The sequence below is a fragment of the Chroicocephalus ridibundus genome, chromosome 19 (assembly GCF_963924245.1).
Source record: "Chroicocephalus ridibundus chromosome 19, bChrRid1.1, whole genome shotgun sequence".
NCBI classification, from domain to species: Eukaryota; Metazoa; Chordata; class Aves; order Charadriiformes; family Laridae; genus Chroicocephalus; species Chroicocephalus ridibundus.
In genome coordinates, this window is record NC_086302.1 from 5,253,529 (window position 1) to 5,276,779 (window position 23,251).

Sequence of the window (23,251 nt, forward strand, 5' to 3'; positions counted from 1 at the left end):
GCTGGCGGACAAGCCATCCCAGCCTTGTTCCCACGGCAGGGCCGGGCCAGCCTGGGGCAGGAGGGAGGAGCGGGGACAGTGGGTGCCCGGGGACGTCGGGACACGGAGCCCTGCCTGCCTGGGCCTGCTGCTCAGCCCCGCCGCCGTCTCCGGGAAGGCAGAGCCGGGGTGCGGTGGCTGCGGCACACACCCTGCCCGGCCTCCTCCTCTGCCACCTTGGGGAGGAAGGCGTCCCTCCTCCCCATCGCCATCCCCGGGGCGCCCAGCATTAGCGGGGCTGGATGCGGCCGCAGAGGTTCCCCCCACCGCGGAGCCCCGGCTCAGCCTGGCCACGCTCCTCTGCAGCTGGGGAGCCCAGCCCAGCAGTTCCCCCAGTTCACCCAGTTCCTCCAGCCTCAGCCCACAGTCACCCCTGCCCGACACAGCCCCCCCAGCCAGGCAAGGGGATGCGCCCCATGGAGGGGGACACCACAGGGTGACATCCCCAGGACAGGAGGGGACGATGTCCTGTTGCTTCATCCTCCAGCGTGGCATCACCCCTCCCCATACTGGTTCCCCTCCTTTCGTTGCTGGGAGGACTGGAGTCGCTTCATCCTCCAACATGGCACCTCCCATACCCATACTGGTTCCCCTCCCCTGGTCACTGGGAAGACTGGAGCCACTCTGTCCTCCAGTATGGCACCTCCCATACCCATACTGGTTCCCCTCCCCTGGTCACTGGGAAGACTGGAGCCACTCTGTCCTCCAGTATGGCACCTCCCATACCCATACTGGTTCCCCTCCCCTGGTCACTGGGAGGACTGGTTTCATTTGAGGCACCCGCCAACGCCAACCCGTGGGCAGGACGCAGCCGCGTCCCCAGCTGCGGGTACGGGGTTTGCAACCAAAAATCTCCCGGGGCAGCACCCGCTGCTCGGGCTCTGGGGGTGACGGGTGACAGGTGACAATGACAGGGACACCAGAAATAGAAGGAAAATCCTTTATTGGGTCTCCGGCGCAGGCTCGGCCCAGCGTGGGGCTGGGGGCTTGGCCAGCAAAGGGCCACCCCGCTGCCAGCCGCGGCCACGTGTCCCTGATGCCCTGTGTCCCCTGGGCTCCTGGCAAGCATGGCAGCGGGGAGCCCAAGGCTGGCATTCAGGGCTGGATGGGACCCCCACGCCCAACTTGCCCCCTCCACCCTGCTCTGCCCCTCCCCGGGGAGCAACCGGAGGGTGCAACTGTGGCCACACTGGGTGCGAACCCCCCCGGCACATCCCCGGGGGTGCTGGGGCCAGGGGTGGGTGACGTGTCCCACCCTGGTCCCCCCGGGGGCAGAGAGGGCGGCCCCGGGGCAGAGCCACCTTTGCATAGTTGTGGTGTGGGCAGGGGTCCTGCAGCCGGGGGAGGACAGTCTGGCAGCGGGCAGGGACGCCGGCAGCGCTGGCCTCTTCTCTGCCTTCCCGGGGGGGGGGACACACACACACGAGGGCAGCATCTCCCCAGCCCCGGGGCGCGCGGTGGCCTCAGATCCTGGTGCAGAGGACAGAGAAGAGGCAGTAGCAGAAAGGGCCCGGGTGGCTTTGCCCTGGGGGGGGGGTCCAGGACCCCCACAGCCCCCAGGGAGGATGGGATGATGGTAGGGGGCAGGGGGGGGGGGGTCACAGTGCCCACCCTACTGCACCCATGTGGGTGGCAATGCCCTGGGGGACGGTTGGCATTCCCGCGCCTGGGAATTATGGGGGAGCTCCCACAGGGGAGGGATAGGGGGGGCACAGGCTTTCTGGACGCCCCCCCCCCACCCTGCACTCCCACCCCAGCTACACGAACCTCCCCGTCCGCCCCCGGACACGAGACAGACACCACCTCGCAGAGTTTAATTGGGGACACCCGAGCTACAAGTCTCACCCCACGACACACAGCACGCACACACCACCCCCCCCCCCCCCCCCCCAAAACAACACACAGAAAGGTTGGAGGGGGGACTGGGGACCCCCCACAGCCCCCCGCCCCCCCCCCAGCAACACAAAGGCACAGCAAAAGCACACAGCAAGGCCCTGGCTCTGCTCCTCCGGCGGGCACGGAGGGGCTGGCGGAAGGGGGGAACATGGCGGGGGGGGTCAGAGCAGGGGGCTGGGGGCTCCAGCCAAAACGCTGAAGGGAAAAGCACCTGAGAGCTCGCTGGGGAAAGAGAAGACCCCCAGCACCCTCCCCACACCCCCCCCACCCGGCGAGCCCCAAGGCTGTGGGGAGGCAATGGGGTGTGGGGGGGTGGGTATGAGGGGGGCGCCCAGGGTGGGGAGGGGGGCTGCTGGGTGCTCTCTAACTGGGGCCAAACTGGGCCCCGCAGCTCCCGTCCTGCCGAGGGTGCTCAGGGGGAAGGGGTGGGGGGCTGCACCCTACCACCGTGGGGCCCGGGGAGGTGGGGGGGGGCTGTGCATCAGTGCATCCCGCCCGGGGCTCCATGCATGGAAATGGGGGGGGGGGGGGGGGGGGCAGGGGGGACACCCCCTTCCCTTCCATCGTTAAAGACTCCCAGGAAAACAGCAAACCAGCCGGGACGTCCCCTTCGTGCAAACCAGGAGAGAGGGACCACGCCATCCGCACCCCCCCCCCCCCACCCCCGGCCACGGGGAGGGGGCGAGGGGAGGGTGAAGCTCTGGGGGTGCAGAGGGGCAGCCCCCTCCCCATCGCCGCCAGCACCCAGCACCTACTGGTTGTCCTCTCTGGCAGCGTGCAAGGAAAGAGAGACGGGGCACGGCCCCCCCCCACCACGTTAGACACGGCGAGCCCCACGGCACCAGGCGAGGGGGGAGAAGAGCAACGGGCCCCCCCCACCCCCCTTGGCTCAGCTCAGGGGGATGGATTTGGGGACCCCGTGTCGTCCCCCCCACACCCTAGGGCTGGGAGCCAGGATCCGGACGGGCAGTAACAGACAGAGGAGGTGACAGCCAGACAGCGAGGGGACACACAGGGGAGGACGAGCCCCCTCCATCTCCCAAATGCCCCCCCCGCCGGGTGACGATGGACCGGCACAAACAGCCACGGGAGACAACACTCAGCTGCGAGACAGGACACGGCCAAGACAGGCCACGGAGCCCCACACACCGGGGGCTGACCCCCATTTTTGGCTTCTTTGGTGGCACGAGCCCGTGCGGGTGTCCCCCCCGCCAACACCCCCCGCCCTCCTCCTCCATCCCGGCTTGCGGGGGGGGCGGCACGGGAGCCTTACAGTGTTTGGTAGGTGCTGTCCTTCGACTTGATGAACTTGATGATGAAGAAGACGACGGCTTGGACGCTCAGCACCAGCACGATGCCGCCGATGAAGCTGGCCGTGTCGAAGCCGGGAGGGTGAAATTCGGGGCTGCCCGTCAACGGGGCGCTGGTGGTGGTGGTCTCTAACGGCAGGGAAAACCAGGGTGGGGGGGTTACGGGTGCTGTAGGCATCCCTGGAGCACTGGTGCCCGCGCCAAGGAGAGGGGTTTTGGGGTCCTCACAGACCCCAGCATCTGCACGGGGCTGGAATTTCCCCATAGAGATGTGGATGCAGGGATGGGGTCGGCCCCTTCCCGTGCCGGAGCAGCCGGCACCGCGCGGGAGAGGAGCCAGCGGTGAAAGGATCCCAGTGGGATCAATAATTCAGAGGGCTCCGGGCTCCGGTTACGTGCCGTAATTAGCCCGATGCTCTCCAGTTCCCGCTTCCTGGAAGAGGCTCCTTCTCTGCTCCCAGCCCTGGCTCCAACCCGGCCGGAGATGGCACCTCCTGGCAAGGATGGCAGCAGGGCTGGTTCCTGGGGGGGAGCTGCAGGGATTTTGTGACCTCCCCCAGCCCCGCTGCAGCCCGCAGCAGCATGGCTCGGAGCCGAGATGGGGGACAAGGGACCGAGCTGTGACCTCGGGGATGGCTCTGGCACCTCCTGGGGCACAGCCAAGGTTGAAACTCCGTTGACGCAACCAAGAGGCTTGTCCCATCCCACTGGCCACTGTCCCCTGGGGCACCCGGACACCCCCCACCCCATCCCACCACCTCCCCGCCGCCCCCCCCAGACCCGCTCACTTGGGGAGTGCGTCACCGGCTCCTTGCTATGGGACCGTGGAGGTTCTTCAGTGGGGGACTTCAGCGCCGCTGGAGGGAGTGACAGGGGGAAGGGGGGGAAAAAGGGTTGTCAAGGGACACAGCCGTGCACCCCCAGCCTCATGTCCCTGTCCCAGGGGTGGCATTTCATCCCCACAGCTCCGGCATCCGCGGCAGCACCTCCATCCCGAAGGCTGCTGAGTCTGGGGACAACGCGGGGTCTGGGGGGGACCCGCTCTCGCGGGGACAGGGGGGTTACCTCGACACAGAGTGCTGGTGTTGTAGAGCGCGCAGGTCTCCCGCTCTGCCGCCCCTCTCGGCACGCAGCTCCCTGGCTCTGCGGGAAGAGGGAGTCAGGTTCTCCCAAGGGACACCCCCCCGCCCCAGCAAACCAGCCCGTGGGGGCACCCGGTGCAAGGGTTTGGGATGGCGAGGACTCGTTCCCGGGGCTGGGCATCCATCCGAGGGGCTGCAAGCTGGGGCTCGCATCTGCACCCCGGCGGGGAAGAGCCCCAGACAAAGGGCTTTACAACCAGCCGGCTTTCTCCCACCTCCATCGCCTGGTGCTGCTCCAGCCGCACCTCCATGGAGGGGGGAGGCGGGGGGTTCCCAGCGTTACCCCAAACCCAGAACACGCTGAAATCCCACACCCCTGCCCGCTCGGCTGGCACGGATCCCCTGCCTCCACCCGGGATGGGTCGGGTGAGGTGGACCTCGACCGTGGAAAGCAGCCGGGATGAGGCACCCAAGGGTGCTGAGCTGCCAGAACCATCCCGGCACGGCCCCAGCCCAGCGGCAGGGGAAGCCCGGTGGGAGATCAGAGGCCCAGGATAACACTTGGCTGCGAACACTGGGGGCCGTGGGAGCCCCTCACTCTCCCCCCACAAGGCTGAGCCCCCTCCGGATTTGGCCCTGCCCCACTGACCCCCTCACCTGGCTCCTCGGGGGTCCCGCAGCCCACCCAGACGCAGCCGGTGCCTTTGTGCGCAGTGGTGCCGGCCGTGCATGTCTCGCAGGACCTCAGCTCGCCACACTCGCCTGCCAAACCTGGGATGGGGGGAAGAAGGGTGAGGTTCAGGCCGACATCCGTCCCTGCGTCAGCCGGGGTCGGGGCTGGACCCTCTTTCTCCATGGAGGGGGATTTCTCACGACGCAGCGGGAGGGAACGAAGGCACCTCTTGCAGCACCAAACCCACTCCCAGACCCGTCCCGACAGGCTGCAGGTGTGTTTGTAGCATCACCAACTCTCCGGGGAGGGGACATCCCGCACCCCACAGCCACCCCGGGACGCACAGGGCTGACCCCATCGCCCGCAGCAACGGCGGGACGCAGCGCAGGGCAAGCCCCCCCTACCCCAGCCCCGGAGCTTTTGGTGGGGGTCTAGAAGAGAGGAGGCGGCGGCAGCAGCCCATGTTGGGGTTCCCTGAGCAGCATCGCCCCTCTGTCCCCCCCAGACCGTCCCGCAGGACCCCCCGCTCCCCATCGCCCCAGCAATGGCAGTGAGTCACTTGGGCGTTCGCGGAGCTGCTCTGCCATGAGCTCTTCCCCCCCCCTCCCCCCCCCCCACCCGCTCATCATTAATTTACAGCGATGACTGTCAGCGAGGGAGGCTGCAATGGGGAGCCGTGGCCGGGCCCCTGCACCTCGCCGCGTCCCACGCCCACGTTTGCACCATCCCGGGAAGGAGCCGGGAGCCATTCCCCACCCTGGACACGCTTCCAGGCTCTCGGGGGACAAACCACCCCCCGCCCCAGGGCTTGCAGGAGGAGGATGGGTGATGGCGGGGGGCTGGCTCCCCGGGGGGTCTCTGTCCCGCAGGGACCAACCTGGCCTGGCGTGTGGCTTTGCCACAGCAGCTGCACCCCACCCCCGGCGGCAGCGCTTTGCGGAGGGCTCCCCACCACACCACCTCCCTTTGGGGTGGGCAGCTCCAGCGCCCCCCTCCCCTCCCAAGCTTTTAGGGTCTTCCCGGCCTCCCGGGCCATGCCTGCCTGAATCCAGAGGCCCCTTCCTTCTCCCAACGCGCCCCCACCCCCGGCAAAAGCAAAGGGGGCAACTGGTGGCGGAAGGCACCAAGTGGGATGCTGCGGACCCATTGCCATGGCTACGGCGTGGTGGGCACGCCGCCGGCCCCCCCCCCCCCCCCCCCGCCACTCCAGCATTTAGAGACCTGCCGGGAACCAATGGGAAAGTGGGACTTTGTTCGCAAGGGTTTCAGGCAGGTTTATAATTTAAGTTATTTTTATCGCGGCAGGCACAGGAACAGACGTTTGAGCCCAACGTTGTCAACTCCCGCTCCTGCCGTCAGGTGTGGGGAGGGAGAGGAAAATAAAGCGGGGCGAGGCGGGGGGGGGGGGGGGGGCAGCGGGGCCGGCTGAGGGCAGCCCCATCCCGATGGGTGCTCCGGGAACACGCGTGGGTCCCGGTGGGACAAGTCAGGGTGGAAATATGTCCCGGGAGCAGCGGGGGGGAGGGGGGGGGGATGGGAGAAGGGGAGCAGAAGCAAGGCTGGGGTTTGCATAATTGATGCCCGGAGTTGCAGGCACCCCGGGAAGGAGGGTGACGCCTCCTCCCCCCCCCGCCACGGAAACCGCCACGAGATCCCCCCGCTCTCCCGAGAGGAGGCCGGACCCTGCACCCCGCCTGTCCTGCAACGACCCAGCTCACCCCTCCTGGCCCTGGGGGTCCCAGCCCCCCCTTGGGGAGCAGGAGACGGAGCCCCTCTCCCCCCAAACCGGGGCCAACCGAGGGAACGGGGCTCTCCCGGTCCCACCAGGGACGAGGGGGTCCCGCGGGGGGCGAGGGGAACCCTCGGAAAAAAACAAACCAACCCCAAACCCCAAAAAGTTCAGCTGCCCCAAAGCTTCAAACTCCCCTCGCCCCCCATCCCCGGGTCTCCCCCCGCGCCCCCCCCCCCCCCCCCCCGGGCCGTACCTGCGCGGGTGGGAGCGGGCCCTTGCGCGCAGAGGAGCGCGCAGAGGAGCGCGCAGCGCAACGCCCCGGCGCACGGCGGGGCCATGGCCCGGCCCGGTACGGCTCGGTTTAGCCAGGCTCGGCTCGGCCCGGTCCCGGCGGGAGGTGTCGGCTGCCACGCCGCGGAACTCCCGGGAGAACGGAGCGGAGCGGCGGGGACATGCGCGCCCGCGGGAGGCGGCCCCGGCGGCGGAGGGGGGCGGGCAGGGGCGGCCCCGCCTCGTCCCGCCCCGCCCCGGGGGGGGCATGGCCCCTGGCGGGGTGCGGGGGGGCCGATCCGGGGATGCATCCCACCCACCCCCACCCGCCGCCTGCACGCTGCTGTGGGAAAGGTGGGGATGGCCCGGTCGCGGGGGGCGCTCGGGGGCGCCGGGAACTGCACCCCCCGGTACGCACTGCTCCGCGGGACACGCCGCACTGCACACACTGCACACATTGCACTGCACGCACTGCACACACTGCACACCGTTCACACACTGCACGCACTGCAGGGCACACACTGCACGCACTGCCTGCACGCACTGCACACACTGCACGCCATTCACACACTGCACACACTGCACTTCACACACTGCACACCGTTCACACACTGCACACGCTGCACTGCACACGCTGCACACACTACACTGCACACGCTGCGTGCACTGCCTGCACACGCTGCACACACTGCACACCATTCACACACTGCACACACTGCACTGCACACACTGCACACACTGCACACCATTCACACACTGCACACACTGCACACCCTGCACACACTGCACACACTGCACACCCTGGACACGCTGCACACGCTGCACACACTGCCTGCACACACTGCACACACTGCCTGCGCACACTGCACACACTGCCTGCGCACTGCACACCCTGCACTCGCCGCGCACACTCTGTACACTTTACTCACTGCACACCGCCTGTGTGCTGTACACCCTCTACACCGCACACACTGCACACTGTGTGTGCCCTGCACTCCCTGCAGATGCTGCCGGAGCACGGCACGCTGCATGCGCGGCGCATTGCGTGGGCACTGCACACCCTGTGGGCTGCACGCACAACGCGCTGCCTGAGCGCTGCACATCTTACACACCGCACACACTGCACACCCTGTACTCACTGCGTACGATGTGCTCACTGCCCACACTGCAAATCCCTTACTCACTGCGCATGTACGATGTGCTCACTGCCCACGCTGCACATCCCTTACTCACTGCACGCACTGCACACCCTGCACACATTGCCTGCGACTGCATGCCCTCTACACTGCACATGCTGTGCACTGTGTGCACTGCACACTGTCTGCGCACTGCACCCACTGCACACCCTGCCCATCCTGCATGCTGCACACCCCGCACACCCTACTCTCCCTGAACACACTGCACTCCCTGCACACTGCACACACTGCACTCCCTGCACACTCTACTCTCCCTGCACTCACTGCACACCCTGTACACCCTACTCTCCCTGCACACAGCGCACACACTGCACTCACTGCACACCCTGCCCAACCTGCACGCCCTGAACTCTCTTTACTCACTGCACACCCTGCACTCACCGCACACATTGCACACCCCACACACCCTACTCTCCCTGCACACCCTGCACACACTGCAATCCCTGCACACTGCGCACACTGCACTCCCTGCACACCCTACACTTCCTGCACACTCTGCACACCCTGCACTCACTGCACACGCTGCGGTCACGGCACACCCATCCCGTGTGCTGCACGCTCTCCCCGCACCCCCAACGCGCACTTGCGCACTCACACCCCCCAAAAACCCTCCAACCCCCTCACTAACCCCCCTTCAACCCCCCCTAAGCCCCCTCCCTGGGTCACCGTCACCCTCCCGGGGGGCTACAGGGGATCCCTCCGCCGGCCCCTGTCGTCCCCCCCCGCCACCACCGTTCAGCACCGCGGACAGCTCCCGCCGGGCCGGGCCGGGCCGGGCCGGGCCGGGCTACCGAAGGGGCGACCGCGGCGCTGGCGAGAACCCCGGGGGGGTCGGGAGCCCCGCTAGCACCGCCGCGCCCCCCCCCACGCTTTAGCAGCGGGGCCAGGAATGACCAACACCCCCAAACCCCCGCGCCCCGTCTGTTGCCGAGAAAGGCTTGAAAGGAAGAACCGGGGCAGGGGGGGAGAGTCCCGGGGCGGGGGGGGGCGGTTCACGCCTCCTCCTCCTCCCCCGGGGAGGAAGGCTCCCTGCCACCCACCCTTCCCGGAGCCCCCCCCAACCTCCAGGCCTTCCCGGTTCTCCCGGTGATAAATTATTAAGAACCACGCGGGGAAGAGGAGGATGGGGGGAGGGCACTGCGCACCCCCGGGTGTGCGGGAGAGGAGCTGGCTTCGTCGCCCCCCCGCCATCCTTCTCCCCCCAGGGCCGCCCCCTCCGCACCCCACGCTCAGCGTGCAAAGCGGAGCCCTCAAACCTCTGCAATGGTGGCGGGGGGGGGGGAAAGCCGGCGCCCCCCCTCCTCTGCAGCACGGCCCTGCAAGGGCTTTGAAAGGACGTGGCGGGGGGACCCGGGCCGGGGAGGGGGTCCCGGGGGCGGCGTGGGTGTGTGTGGGGGGGCGGGTGGAGGCGAGCGGGCGTGGGCCGGGGCGTGGGGGGGCTGTTTTTCATGAATGGGCTGCTCCATCCCCGGCGTGATTACTATGCGGCGCGCGCGCCTCGCGGGGCGCTGATTGGCTCCGGCGCGCCATTGACGTCACAGCGGGGCGAACGGGGCTGGGGGGGGAGCGGGAGTGAGGCGGGGGGGGGGGGGTGGGGAGGGGGGCGGCGGGGGGGCTGGCGGTGAGTCACCCCCACACACACCAAATTCCCCCCACCCCCCCGCTCCCCCCCGGCGGGGCTCGGTCACTATAACTCGGAGGCGCCCATGGCAGCGGACCCCCAGCCCGGGCCGAGCATCCCGGCAGGTGAGTGCTGGGTACCGGGGGGGGGGACACACACCGGCACGGGGTGGGGGGAACACGGGCACCGGGGGGGGGGTGCACCGGGAGGGGGTGTGAGCCCGCTTGGGCAAAGGGAAAGGGGGCCGAGGGGCTGTGCTGCCTGCCCGGGTGCCCCGGCGAGGGGCAGACCCCCAAGGTAAGTGGGGATTCCCCCGGTTGGGGGGTGAATGATGGGGACGTCGCGGGGGTGAGACGGGGCTCCTTTCCCACCCCCGCGGTTCCCGGTCTCCGCTAAGCGGGGCCGCCCCCTTCACCTGCTGCTTGGGACCCCCGAAGACCTGGGGGTGGGTGTGGGGGGGCCGGTCCTGCTCCCCTCTATTTACCCACCAAAATCGTGCAATGCACACACCCCCCCCGCAGCTAATGCAGGCAGGGGTGGGCTGAGTTCCCCCCCCACCACCACCTTCTATTCACATATTTATTTTTCTTTTCTTGGAAAACAATTAAACCCAAACCACCTTGTCCAGAAAAATCCCCTGGGAGCAAACAGCGAGCGACACCCCCCCCCCCCGTCCCAAACACACCCCGCTCTGCCCCCCCCTCCCGGAGACAACTTTTGGGGGGAGGCAGGGCTGTCCCTGGGGCTGGGGGGCACAGGGATGGTGCAGGTGGGTCCCCGCCGTGGGCAGCGGGTGCTGAGGGGGCTGTTCTCGCTTTCGGCTCCGGCAGCATGATGGAAGAAGGGCCCCCCAACTCCAGCGAGGGCCAGCAAGGCTGGTTCGCGGCCAGGAATGGCAGCGGCAGCTCCTTGGACCTGGAGTCGGTGGTGCAACCCCTGCCCTTGAACCCCTGGGACGTCATCCTCTGCATCTCCGGGACCATCATCTCCTGCGAGAACGCCATCGTGGTGGTGGTCATCTTCTACACCCCGGCTTTCCGGGCTCCGATGTTTCTCCTCATCGGTAGTTTGGCCACGGCCGACCTTCTGGCAGGTTTGGGGTTGATCCTGCATTTCGCCTTTGTCTACTTCATCCCGTCGGAGGCCGTCAGCCTGGTCACGGTGGGGCTCCTGGTCACCTCCTTCACGGCCAGCGTCAGCAGCTTGTTGACCATCACCATCGACCGCTACCTGTCCCTCTACAACGCCCTGACCTACTACTCGGAGAGGACGGTCACCAGGACTTATATCATGTTGATCCTCACCTGGGGAGCCTCCATCTGCTACGGGCTCCTGCCCGTCGTGGGCTGGAACTGCCTGAAGGAGCCCTCCACCTGCAGCATCGTCAAGCCCCTGACCAAGAACCACCTCATCATCCTCTCCGTCTCCTTCTTCATGGTCTTCGCCGTGATGCTCCAGCTCTACGTGCAGATCTGTAAGATCATTTGCCGGCACGCCCACCAGATCGCCGTCCAGAGACATTTCCTGGCCAGTTCCCACTACGTCACCACCCGAAAAGGCATCGCCACCTTGGCCGTCATCCTGGGCACCTTCGCGTCCTGCTGGCTGCCCTTCGCCATTTACTGCCTGCTGGGGGACTCCAGCTCCCCGGCGCTCTACACCTACGTCACCCTCCTCCCCGCCACCTACAACTCCATGATCAACCCCGTCATTTACGCCTTCAGGAACCAGGAGATCCAGAAAGTGCTGTGGACCGTGTGCTGCGGCTGCTTCTCCTCCACCATGCCTTTCCGCTCCCGCTCCCCCAGTGACGTCTGACACGGGTCTGTGTCCCCCCCCCCACCATGTGTGTTCCCCCCCCCAGCCTCTCTGCACCTTTCACTTACCCGATCGCGGTTGGGGGATTTTCCTTTTTTTTTTTTTTTCTCCCTTTTTTTTTTTTCATTCCCAAAGATGGGAATGAAGACCGTCACAGGAGCTCTTGGAATCAAGCTGCTCTTCCCAGCCCCATTCTTTTAGGCGTAGCCCCCCCCCCCTCTATTTTTGCACTTTTTGAACTTACAGGAGAGAAAAACATATTTTTTATCCATAATATAATCTATATTTATGCGTGTACACGCACAGGGGCGGGGGGGAGAGCCTCATATTTTCTTTAAAACTGTTTATGATGCTTTATTTTTTTAAGCGGGGGGGGGGGGGGGAGGATGGGAGGGGGGGCGACACCTGGAATGTTTGCTCCCCCCTTGCTTATTTTTTTCACAGCCTCGTTATTTACCTCCGATTCTTAAAATATATTTCGTACGTTTGGGGAAGGAAGGGGGGCGGAGGGGGGGGAGACTCCTTTGCCGGAGGAGGAGGGACTCAAACCACCACCACCCCCCCCACACACACCTTCTCCCAGCCGTCCGTCCCTTTATTTATTTTTTTTTTTTAATTATTATTTAATAGGATTTTCACGCCGGCCCAGCCCTGGGACTTGCTGCCCTCTAGTGCTCGTTGCCTTCGGGCGGAGGGTGCTGCCGGAGGCTCCGCACCCCCAAACCCAGCAGTTTCGGGGACCCCCGAGTGCTGTGCCCCCCCCCAATGGCACCCAAAGCTGCCACCCCCCCCCCCCCCCCCGCCAAAGCCTTTCTTTGCACTGGGATTGCATTTCCACATTTTTGGGGGTGGAGATGGATGTGGAGAGGCCCCTTGGGAAGGGGAGCCCTCGGCGGGGTGCTGCAGAGCCGGGGGCGGCGGGGGGGGGGTGTGTGGGTTGTGGGGGTGGTTGGGGGGGGGGGCTGCTTCTTGTTTACAAGCGTGGGAGGGAGGGAATAAAAGTAATTTGTGATACGAGGTGGGGCTGTTTGATGCCGGGGCGGGGAGGGGACGGCATCTCCCATGGGGGGGGGAGCGGATTGAGGCCCCCGCGCCGTCGCCCCCCGGTCCGGGCAGGGCTCCGTTTCCCTGCATCCAGCTAAGAAATCCCAACTGACAGCTCTTCCCACCCCCCCACCCCATCGCATCCTGTTAGCAGGAGCCAGCCCCGGGGAGCAGCACCCAGGGCCATGGCCATCCTCATCCTCCTCATCCTCCTCATCCTCCTCATCCTCCTCATCCTCCTCATCCTCCCGGCGCCCGGCAGGCGGAGGGGCTGCATCCAGCCTTGTGCCGTTATCGCCGCCTCCATCCCGGCAAGGTCACGGGCAGCTGCCTGCACCCCGGCGAGGGAGGGCGGGGGGGGGGGGGACACAGGAGGGCTCGAGGCTCTGCCCAGGCCCCCCCCCGGCCCACCCCCAGCAGCGAAATGCCCGTGCTGCGAGAGCCACCGCTCAAATAGCATCTGGGCATTGCTGCCCCACGCTCTTTGCACGCAGGGAAAGCAGGGTTAATGACAGCAAAGCTAATTAGGGCAGCTCGTCCCCTCCGGGAGCAGGGCTCTGCGCCCCGAGAGAGCCCCCCCACCACCACCACCCCGCCGCCTTCTCCCCCCCCACCTCCCCCCGCATCGTGCCCCTGCCCACCCCGCTCGGGGAGCAGCAGGTTTCTTACAGGCATTTGTGCATCCGCAGACGCGCCGGGATGTGGCAGAGCCCAAGGCTGAGGAGCAGCCGGAGCCCGGCTGGGTGCTGGGGTGCAGGATGCGTGCCGGTCCCATCCCTCATTCCACCCCCCCCCAGGCTCGGCTTCACCTTGGGCTCAGGGACCCGGTGGCAGCCCGGAGGGTTGGTGCTGTTTATTGCAAAGAAAATAAAGATTTCCTTCCCGCTTCTGGAGCGAACCGAGCGCTGGAAAGGGGTTACGGCAGCAGGAGATGGGGCTGAGGGACCCACGGAGCAACTGCCCCTGCTTTCCGGGGGCTGGGATCAGCGCTGGGGACGGGGTTGAGGAATTTGGGGCTCCGCCGAGGTTAAGCCAAGCGGAAAGGAGCAAAGCTCAGGGGTTGGAGACGCTCGTTGTGGCCCGAAGCTGAGCTGAGGCCCCTCCATCCCTCAGCCAGGGGATAATTCCCGAGCCCCGGCAGTGAAAAATCCTGTAATTCCCAGCCCCACTTTATTCACAGGGCAGTTTTAGACCTGGTTGTTCTTATGTCAACATCGTGCGGCAGCTTAAATAGCTTTTCTGCCCCTCGCGCTTCCCCTGCTGATGCCTTCAGAGGGAGCAGCCCCAGCCCCTCCGCTTCTCCGAGCAATCCTGGCCGCTCCCTCCTGCTCCCGGGGGTCCCTGTGACCTCCCCTGGGGACAGGGGGACGCGCCAGGGGTGTGTAAGCAGGTAGCGTAAAGGCAGCACCGCGCAGGTCTGCTGGGCCCCCACCCCAGGCTCCCCCCAACCCTGGCCGGCGTGGGGCGGGCAGAGGGCTGCAGCTCCCGGCAGGGTTGTGCCGAAGCCGGTGGTGTCCCTAAATTCATCTTGGGTGGGGGGAGCAATCACAGCACTCAGGAGCTGGGGGTGAGCCCGCAGGGACAGCCCGGCGTCAAAAGCCACCAGGAAGCAGCCACGTGGCACTACGTCAAGCCAAGGGGCTGCCGATCCCTGTTTTCCCACCCCCGCCAGGAATTCGGGAGCCCTCGTACCCACCACTATGGGTCCCTTGAGGATGTCACCCCTCGCAGCCCCGTCCCCTGCTGCCACCAGACACCACGGTGGCCGTGGCTCAGTGTGTGGCTGCCCCACTTGCCACTTCCCGGCTGGAAAACTCACTCTTTGGCTCCTACCTGTGTCCGATTCCCTCCTGCTGGGATGGATGCGGGAAGCCGAGGCTGAACATGGGGCTGGAGGAATCCAGGACCCCGACACCGCCGTGGGGCTGGAGGAATCCGGGACCCCGACGCCGCTGTGGGGCTGGAGGAATCCAGGACCCCAACACCGCCGTGGGGCTGGAGGAATCCGGGACCCCGACGCCGCTGTGGGGCTGGCTGCTCTCCCAGCACACAGCCAGCAAGTCCGGAGACATTCCCGGCTGCTCCAGGCCTTGGGGGGGATGGAGCAGGCAGCACCGAGCTGGGAGATAACCAGCCCGCTCCCTTTTTTTTTGGTGGAGAAAGATGCAGAAAAAGGAGTTGTAAAAAACAGCCAAATCCATCCGAGAAGGCGCCCGAGTGCCGAGCTGCCACCCCCACGCCCCCGATGTGCCGGAGAGGCTCAGGGGGAGACCGACAGCCCAGTTTTGGGGTTAAAATACGGAGTTAAGAGGCTGCGAGCGGGATAAAGGCATGCCATCACCCCCCAGCTGTGCACGCACATCTGGCAGGCCCAGCCCTCCCCCCCCCCCAGCACCGGGGCTTCCAGCAGATGCCTCCGAACCCGTGGGGAAGGCACCGGGCTCCGGGCAGGTTTTGCTCCTTTTCTCCGCCATGGGCAGCCCCGTTGGCATCGGCTCCGGCTCCGAGCGCCTGCCCTTTGCCACCTTGCCGGGAGCGGGGACACCGGACACGAGCGCTGGGGTTAACCATGGCAAAGGCAGAGCTGGTTCCTGCCGGGCGAGAGCCCTCGCTCCCCCCGGTGCCAAAAAAAAAAAAAAGGGGGGATTTGCCAGCTTGGAGGATGGAGGGAGGTCAGCGGTGCCCCAAAACGGCCCTCGACCCCGACTGACCTGCCTGGGGCAGGGGCGAGAGCTGCCCACGCCGCGTCCCAGGGATGGTCTCTGCTCCCAGGGATTTACTGGGGGGCCCACGATGGGTGCGTCCCGGCAGGGAGCACGAGCCCCGACATCCCCCCCCTGCACCCCGGCGGGCGGCCGGGCTGGGAATGCCGGGCCCCGGGAAGGGCCGAGCAGCTCCGGTTATTGGCCCGGGTTAGGTTTAAATGAGAAACCTCAGCCCTGGCTTGGGGGATTTTTGTTTCCTTGGAAGCGGGAGCAGGCAGGAAATGAAGAAAACGCGGCCCCGCTTGTAAGCGTTTTACCAAATGCCGAAGGCAGCGGGAGGCATTTCCCGGCGGGGCGCGGGCTGCGGAGCATCGTCCCCATCGGAACCGTGGCCCCGGGGGAGGCGTCGGATGGTGTTTCTTAGGGAGGAGAGCCCGTCCCAAAGCGCTGCTCCGGGCGGGAGATAGCAAAGGGCAGGGTGGGAAGCGGGGCGGTGGGAAGCGGGGCGGTGGGAAGCGGGTCGGTCTTCGGCGCCCTCCCCTTTTATTCCTGCAAAAAGCAGCTTCGTGCCACCAGCCCTTGGCTGCCCGGCCGGGGCGCGGGGAGGCAGGGGGGGTGGCAGCACCCTCCGCCCCCCCACCTCATGGAGGACCCACGAGGCTTCGTCTAACTCGCCCCGGCCTGGAGACGGCGATGGGGAGGGGGAAATTTGGCCCCCGGCCGCGTTCAAACTCTCCGAGGTACAGGCGCTGGCCTTTGCGGGAGCGGGCGAGGGCGGCGCGGAGCCGCTGCCCTGCCAGCCTGCAGAAACTTGAGCTCCAAATCCATAATTCCTCTGGCACCCCGTGGTTATTTGCGAGCTGCTGTGAGCAGATGGAAGAGTTACAGATAAAGCCATCCGCAGCACGGGAGCCGATTTGCCTTCCCCACACAACCGCGTAGGCAACAGCAAAGGCAGGGAGGAGGGAGGGGAAAAAAGGGAAGGGAAAAAAAAAAAAAAAGAGGCAGAAAGAGCGAGAGAGAAGGAGTCAGCCATTTCTACAGGGGCCGAGCTGCCATCTCAGCACACCTACGTGCAAGAAACGGGGACTCTCTGCTGGCAGCGGGCCCTCGCCGGGGTGTTGGAAGAGGGTAGTGCTCTCCCACCACCCGTGGCTGCTTGGCGAGGGAAGGCGGCGCGAGTCGGGGGTGACATTGGCACGGCGGAGCGCTGCCACACACTGGGAGAGCAGGCTGTTAACGCTGATCGGAGCTGGCAGCGCCTGCACTCGCTTCGGTCCCAGAGGGGGAATTAAGGGAGAGAAGCTGACGTCAGTGGTGGAAAGGACACGCAGCCCACTCGTCCAAGGCAGCCGGCAGCATCTTCTGGGTGTTGCTAACACCACCTTGAAGGAGAAAATTAAATAGGTCTTTGGAGACGGGGGGCTCCTGTGAAGCCGGAGCCCGGCCAGCTGTGATGCTGAGCCCCGTGGAGGAGGCAGCCGGGCAAAGGCATCAAAGGCTGGGGCTGAGGCCAGCGTCCTGCGGCACCGCGGAGCCCGAGAGACTCTGCCCCGGCTGCAGCAGCTCCGCCGTAGGAACGGGCGGCTCAGGGAAAGGGCTCGGGCTCCAAGAGCAGCGGCACACGCTTTTGGCCTCGCTGTTGGGCTTCTCCTCCGGCTCCAGAGCTCGCCCCCGGCTCCATGGGTCGGTGGTGGAGGTGGAGGGCGAAGCCTGCGAGCTCCTCGCTGCGGGCAAACGGCACCAAAATTCCCCCATTTGTCTTTTAACGGGGGTAAACCAGCACGACACTCACTGCTACGCACCCCAAGGATGACTTTTAAGGGTTGGTGGCCCAAAAGCGAAGGCTGGGTGTTAGCGTGGACCCCAAAAAAAGCAGCGTCACCAATGGCCACCACCGCTCCCATCCAGAGAAGGGAGCCGGAGCTCCGGCCGCTCCTTCCCGGCTTCGAGATGGAGCCAGGACACGCAGCAGCAGGGAGGGTGGAAGCCCAAGAGATCCCTCCTTCCCCTGCCCTCCGCGCCCCAGCACGACTAAAGGGCTTGCTTGTTCAGAAGCTGGCAAGGCCAATTAATCTAATGAGGTTTTGCAGCCAGGGACTATTGTCAGCCAAGAAAGGCACAGCGCTGCAGAACGAGCGCACGGGTGTCTCCGAGAAGCCAAGGGAATTTGGCAGAGGGAAGCTGAGGGTAAAAGCAGGGACGAGGAGCAACGGGGACGGATCCTTTTGTTGCTCTCCACCGCCCGGCGAGAAAAAAAAAAAAAAAAACAAAACCAAAAAAACCCAACCCAAAAAATCCACACAACAGGCTCAGGCACCGAACCCGGACAAGGCACCTGAAAACCAGGGCCAGGAGCCACGGTGGCGGATGAAGTGCAGAAGGGACCTTGAGCAGCTGAAATGGAGGCAGGGAGAAAAAAAAAATAAAAAAAGAAAAAAAAAAAAGAAAAAAAAGCAAAGCAAAGCAAAGCAAAGCAAAGCAGCAGCAAGAGCCCCCCCGGCAGCCCCAGCTGCAGCGGCTCCGCTCCGGCAAGATGGAGCCCGGGCTCATTTTGTATGGCAGGGAGCACAGGCGGGAGGCTGGGAGCTCCTCTTGGATCCCGCTTCCTTGGCTCCTCTCCCCACCCTGGATAATCCTCTCCCCGCCGCGGCAGGGCTGCCTTTGGGGACTGGAAGAGGCCGACGGCGTTTGCAGCGGAGCTTGGGACCCTCTCTCCGCCCGGGCTCCCGGGGAGGGGACGCAGCCCCTCCACGAAACGCCGAAGGCAGCCGGGCTCCCCAAATCACAGCCCTGCGGGACGCGCTACGGGACACTCGGGTGGGGGGGACGGAGAGGGTGGCCCAGCACCTCCCCGTGCCCCCCGGGGCAGGAGAAGTCCCCCCACCCCACCGAGGGGTCAACAGCCACCCCTCTGCCCCCAACCAGCCCCTTCCCAGGTGCTACGGGGCCGCACACCGCAGCTCCCGCACACGCGCCCGGAGTAACACACGCAGGCACCCGTCGGATAGAAAGGTTTTTATCAAGTTGACAAGTTTTAAAAAAGGATCAAAAAAAAAAAAAAAAATTATCATCTCTTTTTTTTTTTTTTTTTTAAACATGTAAATTACAAAATCATTCGCAATGGGGATCTTCAACCAGGGGTTACTGAGCTGATTATAAAAAAAAAAAAAATATATATATAAAATAAAATAAAAGCAGCAGGAAAGGCTGGCTTAGGCAGCAGCCGACGGGGAGAAGCAGAGACAGAGGGTACCGGCGGGGAGCAGGAGGCAGCGCCGGGAGGCTCCGGGTGGGACACGGCCCGCGCTCGGCTCCCAGGGCAGCTTTAACCTGCTGCCTCCCCCCACGCCGGGGGGGGGGGAGCAGACCCCCGCCATCATCTCGCAGGGGTAAGAAAACCAAACAAATCTACAGTATTTCGCTCCTGAGGTTGGGTTTGGTTTTGGTTGTGGTTTTTGTTGTTCTTGTTTGTTTTTTTTTGTTTTGTTTTTGTTTTCTAAGCAGAGTTTCACTGCTGAAACTCCTTTGGTCTGAAGCAACGCCACCCCCACCCCCCCCCACGCACACCCCCACCCACCCCCCCCAACCCCGGCACCCTGAGAGTATCCCTCAAACATCGCCCTGGGTCCTGCGAGGGCAATTCCCATCTCTCCTCCCACCAACATCTTCTGCTCAGCGATAAACCCCTAAGATACGAGTGGAATAATTACTCTTATAAATATATTTATACCATGTAGGAAAAATAAGGCACTTCAGGAGGGTTACAGCTTGTCTAATTCTATGACATTCTAATCAAGAAGAAAAATGGGTTAGTTTCTGAAATGAATTAAAATGAATGTTAATACAGTAATAAAAACATCGGATCCGCTTCCCCACTTCAAGGCTTTGTTTTAAAAAGAAAAGAAGAAAGCGCGCACGCACACACGCAACCCCCCCCCCCCCGCCGCCCCCCGAAATCCAACAGCAACGAAACCTGACCTGGGGAAGGGGGGGGGGGAGCCGCATCTGCCCATCACGGCAGGTACTTTCGGAAGAGGCACGTTAAATAAGTTCACGGATTGGAAAAAAAAAAAAAAAATATATATATATATATCTATCTCTATCTCTCCTTTCCCTGAAACGGCACTCCGCACAGTTTCTCGGCCATCTGGGACCTCCGAGAGCCCCCTTCCCTCAATCTGGTCTGGTGCTTTGGGTCTGATAAGGAGAGGAGAAAGCGGTGAAGGTCACCGGCTGCGGCTCCAGGCTGAGCCCGGGGAGCCGGGACTGAGGGTTTGTTTTTTTTTCTTTTTTCCTTTTCCCTGCGAAGGGGGCGGCGGGGAGGGGGGAAAAAAGCTGCCGGGAGCAGCAGCCAAGCACTGCGGGCGAGGACACCGGGAGAATGTTTAACCAGGAGCACGGCGGCCTGCCCAAACTCGCCGTGTGCGGGGAAGGAGCGAGCCCGCCCCGAGAGAACGGCTCCCAGGATGGGAGAAACGGGCCGCCGCGGCTCCGCGGCTCCATACGGACAGGGATCGGGCTGAAATGGAAAGACGGGGAGGACCCCAGCTGCCAACATTTCGCTTTTGGCTTTGTGAAATGCTTGAGGTTCGCCCGCCGGGCCGTTCAACCCAGCCTTACGCGGGGGGTGGGGGGGAAAGGGGAGGAAGGAGTAAGTTAACATCAAATGACAAAGATGGCAGGGGAATCCGGCACAGACCCTCGGTCCACGCTGGGCAGCGGCTCTGAAGCTTCAGCACAGCTGCTCTGTCTTGCAAAGGTTGTTTTTGGCACCTCTCCTCTTCCCCTACTGGTTTAGAGAAATATTAAGCCTACTTGGTGGCCCAGCGCTCTGCGATTTTGCAACGATACTCAAAAGACGGTCGCTTTACGCCAGTCATTTCTCAGGGATCTCCGCGCCGAGCTCATCTAAAGGGAGATTTTAAGAAAAACGACGCAACCAAACCTTCCCTACCTGTCCCGCAACCCTTCTGTTTAGCATCCAGCAGTTTCGATTCTCACCTCGGCACGGGAGTTGGAAAGCAGAGGGTGGTTCCAGCAGGCTTGCAGGGACAAAGCAGCGTCCCTGCCGCTTGCCAGGAGGGCCCGGCGAGCAGGCGAGGCAGCCGGAGGAGCCGACTCCACCCGCGGCCATGCCGCATCGCCCACACAAGCATCCCTTGTGCAACAGGCGGCGCATGGGGCAAGGCTGTCCCCAACGCCCCGAGGCAGGGCCCTGCCTGACAGACCATCCATCTGGGGCGCGGAGAATATGGCACTTTTCTGTATTTCACCCGACAGGGATACACGGTTCCCCTTTTCCCCCAGCAGGGGCCAAGTCTCGTTAAGGCAATTTAAAATTAACCCAGGTTTGGCATTTGCGAGCTCCTCGTTTCCCTGTGTGATAATGCTGTCAGGCCGGGTTAGCTTAAAGGTCCGTTTTCCCCGGGAACCTGTCTCCGAGAGAAGCCAGAGGAGGATGCTTACAGAAAGAGCAGGAAAACAAGAGGCAGTCCTTCTCCTCTAACCCCCCCTCACCCAGCTCGCAGCAACAATCACTTTGCATTTCCAAGTCCCTCCACTGCACGATGGCTCTCGCTGGCACTCGAGGGGTTCGTTCCCTCTTCCAGAACCTGGAATTAGCGCTGCTCAGATGTTCCCGGCCCATCGGGATGCCTCACCATCTACGCCCTTCGCATCCTGCCTAGCAGCCGATTTGCAGACAAAAATCTGATGGTGCAGCAGCCCGGTAAATCTCTCCCGATTGTGCTCAGGGTCGCGCTGGATCTCGGCTTGATCCGTACCCCAGAAAAAGCCTGTCCTCCAAGCCCTTATCTGCTCTGTCAAAGATTAAAAATGCGCAAGCACACACCACACACACACCCCAAATCGGTAAGAACTCAATGGCACAAACCGAAGCCATCAATCAAACCCCGAGATGGATTTTCAGCAACGTGGCAGCCTTGGGCTGGGCCTGGCGTTCCAGGTATCAGCAACAGCACGAACGGAGGCAAGGCAGGGAAGGAAGAACAGGCACAGGCTGGCAAAATACTTTACAATAGGAAAGGCAAAGAGGTTGGAGAGTTGGTCTTAATGGGACACGAAGCCGGTCCCACCCCACGACAGCTGGACCCACGATCTCCAAAAAGCTTTGGAATCGTTTTCTTGCGTGACCCCGAGAGAGTCACGTCCAAATTAAAATACAGGTTCGTAGCATTGGGGGGGTATTTGCTTCTGGATTTCCAAGATACGCTTATATTCTATGTAAGGTAATATAAAACAGCCATAAAACCTAAGTCAGCTAGTTCAAGTTTGCCATTTTCTCCCCCTGCCAGTACTGTATCTGTAGTGAGCGGCCTGGGAACTCCTAGGGTTAGTGAGGAGAAGAAACGTTTCCTTAAAATTAACTAATGAATTATAATAATAAAATTAGGGGAAACAACGTAGGTTAGGTCTGATGTAGCTGACGGGCTACTCCGTTCACACACTAGATGTTTTTAGGCACGCAAACTCCCCTCTTTCGGCAGAAGGGAGGAGGAAGCAAAGGTAATACCAGCGTTTTCTGCTGCTCAAGTCCCCGTGGAAAAAGTATGGTCACCCCGCTAGAAAAAGCGCCTCTCCAAACTGACCACGGCATCGTCCTGGACAGGCCAAAGATCACCAAAGTGCCTGGTGTTCAGAGAACCCTTCCCCACACACCATCTCCCCACTCTGGGCACTTTTTTTTTTTTTTTTTTTTTTTTTTTTTTAAAAAGCACATTCTCAGCGAATTGGAGAAATTGGCGCAGCGGAGTTTCACCGCTGCCCAGGCAGCTGGGTCTCAGCGGGGCAGCGGCTCTGCTCTCCCAAGAGCGGGAAGCCCCAATAACATTCTGCCCCGGTTTTGCATCCCTTTGGGCAAATCTCCTTCGGCAGACCGGGCGAAAAAAAGTCCGGGAGATTTGAGGAAGGTAAAAGGCAGCTTTTTCAGATAAAATTAAAAAAAGTCCCTCCTCACATTGCACCCAACGCATTCCCACAGCCCTAGAGCCAGGAAGCGCACCCCACGCAGGGTAGGTCTGGAAATAATACTAGGGGGTCAGAGGGGAAAGAATTGTGCACTATTGCCAAAAACCGATTATTTGACAGTGGGATGCAGCAGAGAACAGACATTTAAAGCCCATTTTCTTGCAGCACTGCCAGTATTCACTGGAAAGGAAGAGCCATCAGATCAACTGTCTGCTGTTGCAATGAGAAAACTAGCTGAAAATGTCCTTCATCTAAAAGGCCACGCGGCCGCAACAGGATCATCCATCTTTACTTTAAAAATCCCTCAGGATGGAGGCTTTATATGTGCTCTGCCTGGTGGCATCAAGAATCTGGAGGTTTAGCTCTCTTTTAAATAAGCAACCGTTACACCCCCTCCAGCTAAATCCCGACACCGCATCCTCAGTGTCCGTGAGGAGACCTTTTGGAGAGGCAGAGCACGAAGTCCTGCCAAAGCCGGAGGGGGAGGGAGAGGGGAGATATGCTGCTGGTTGTCTGAAAACCCTTGGCACATCTTTGGTTACGGGATGAAAAAGGAAGTGGTGGAAGATTTGGCCACCTGATTCTTTAAGATGATGTTAACCCAGGAGAGAAAGGGAGGAAGGGGACGGGACCATGGTTAATCCGACCATTCGTCCTCATCGAACTCCGAAGAGTCGTCCTCAGAGTCGCTGTACTCCACAGCGATGCGGCGCGACAGGATGGTTGCCACATCATTGCCCACAACGTCCCGCTTCTCCTGTTCCCGCTGCTCCTCCACCTTGCGGAGCTGGAAGCCTGTTGGGAAGAAGGCAACGGAGGGGATCATGCAAAGGCTTTGGTCACACTGAGATCTCCAAAGCAGCCATCCCTTTGAC

At 63.1% G+C, this 23,251-nt stretch overlaps 3 protein-coding genes across 5 annotated transcripts in view; 1 reads left to right on the forward strand and 2 right to left on the reverse strand.

The window, feature by feature from the left end:
• Positions 1-965: 965 nt before the first annotated feature.
• CD164L2 (CD164 molecule like 2) lies at positions 966-5,449 on the reverse strand. 2 transcript variants are annotated; one of them, XM_063356181.1, is made up of 5 exons: positions 4,985-5,444; positions 4,311-4,388; positions 4,034-4,102; positions 3,209-3,374; positions 966-1,509 (listed from the first exon to the last, which is right to left on the reverse strand). In XM_063356181.1, exons 1-5 carry the CDS (start codon positions 5,181-5,183, stop codon positions 1,503-1,505), a joined length of 519 nt encoding a protein of 172 aa, XP_063212251.1. In that variant the 5' UTR covers positions 5,184-5,444; the 3' UTR covers positions 966-1,502. The 2 variants fall into 2 exon arrangements, with proteins under 2 accessions (XP_063212251.1, XP_063212250.1); XM_063356180.1 differs by lacking the exon at positions 966-1,509 and adding an exon at positions 1,946-2,702 and having other exon boundaries at positions 4,985-5,449.
• A 4,421-nt stretch (positions 5,450-9,870) lies between these two features.
• On the forward strand, positions 9,871-12,394 carry GPR3 (G protein-coupled receptor 3). 2 transcript variants are annotated; one of them, XM_063355863.1, is made up of 2 exons: positions 9,871-9,944; positions 10,650-11,688. In XM_063355863.1, exon 2 carries the CDS (start codon positions 10,651-10,653, stop codon positions 11,635-11,637), a length of 987 nt encoding a protein of 328 aa, XP_063211933.1. In that variant the 5' UTR covers positions 9,871-9,944; position 10,650; the 3' UTR covers positions 11,638-11,688. The 2 variants fall into 2 exon arrangements, with proteins under 2 accessions (XP_063211933.1, XP_063211934.1); XM_063355864.1 differs by lacking the exon at positions 9,871-9,944 and adding an exon at positions 12,268-12,394 and having other exon boundaries at positions 10,448-11,642.
• Positions 12,395-19,095: 6,701 nt separating this feature from the next.
• The window catches only part of WASF2 (WASP family member 2), a 33,109-nt gene continuing 28,953 nt past the window's right edge, over positions 19,096-23,251 (reverse strand). Inside the window, exon 9 of the mRNA XM_063355848.1 lies at positions 19,096-23,171. Coding sequence (XP_063211918.1) covers positions 23,014-23,171 — 158 coding nt within the window. The 3' untranslated portion in view covers positions 19,096-23,013. The remainder of the gene's footprint in view (positions 23,172-23,251) is intronic.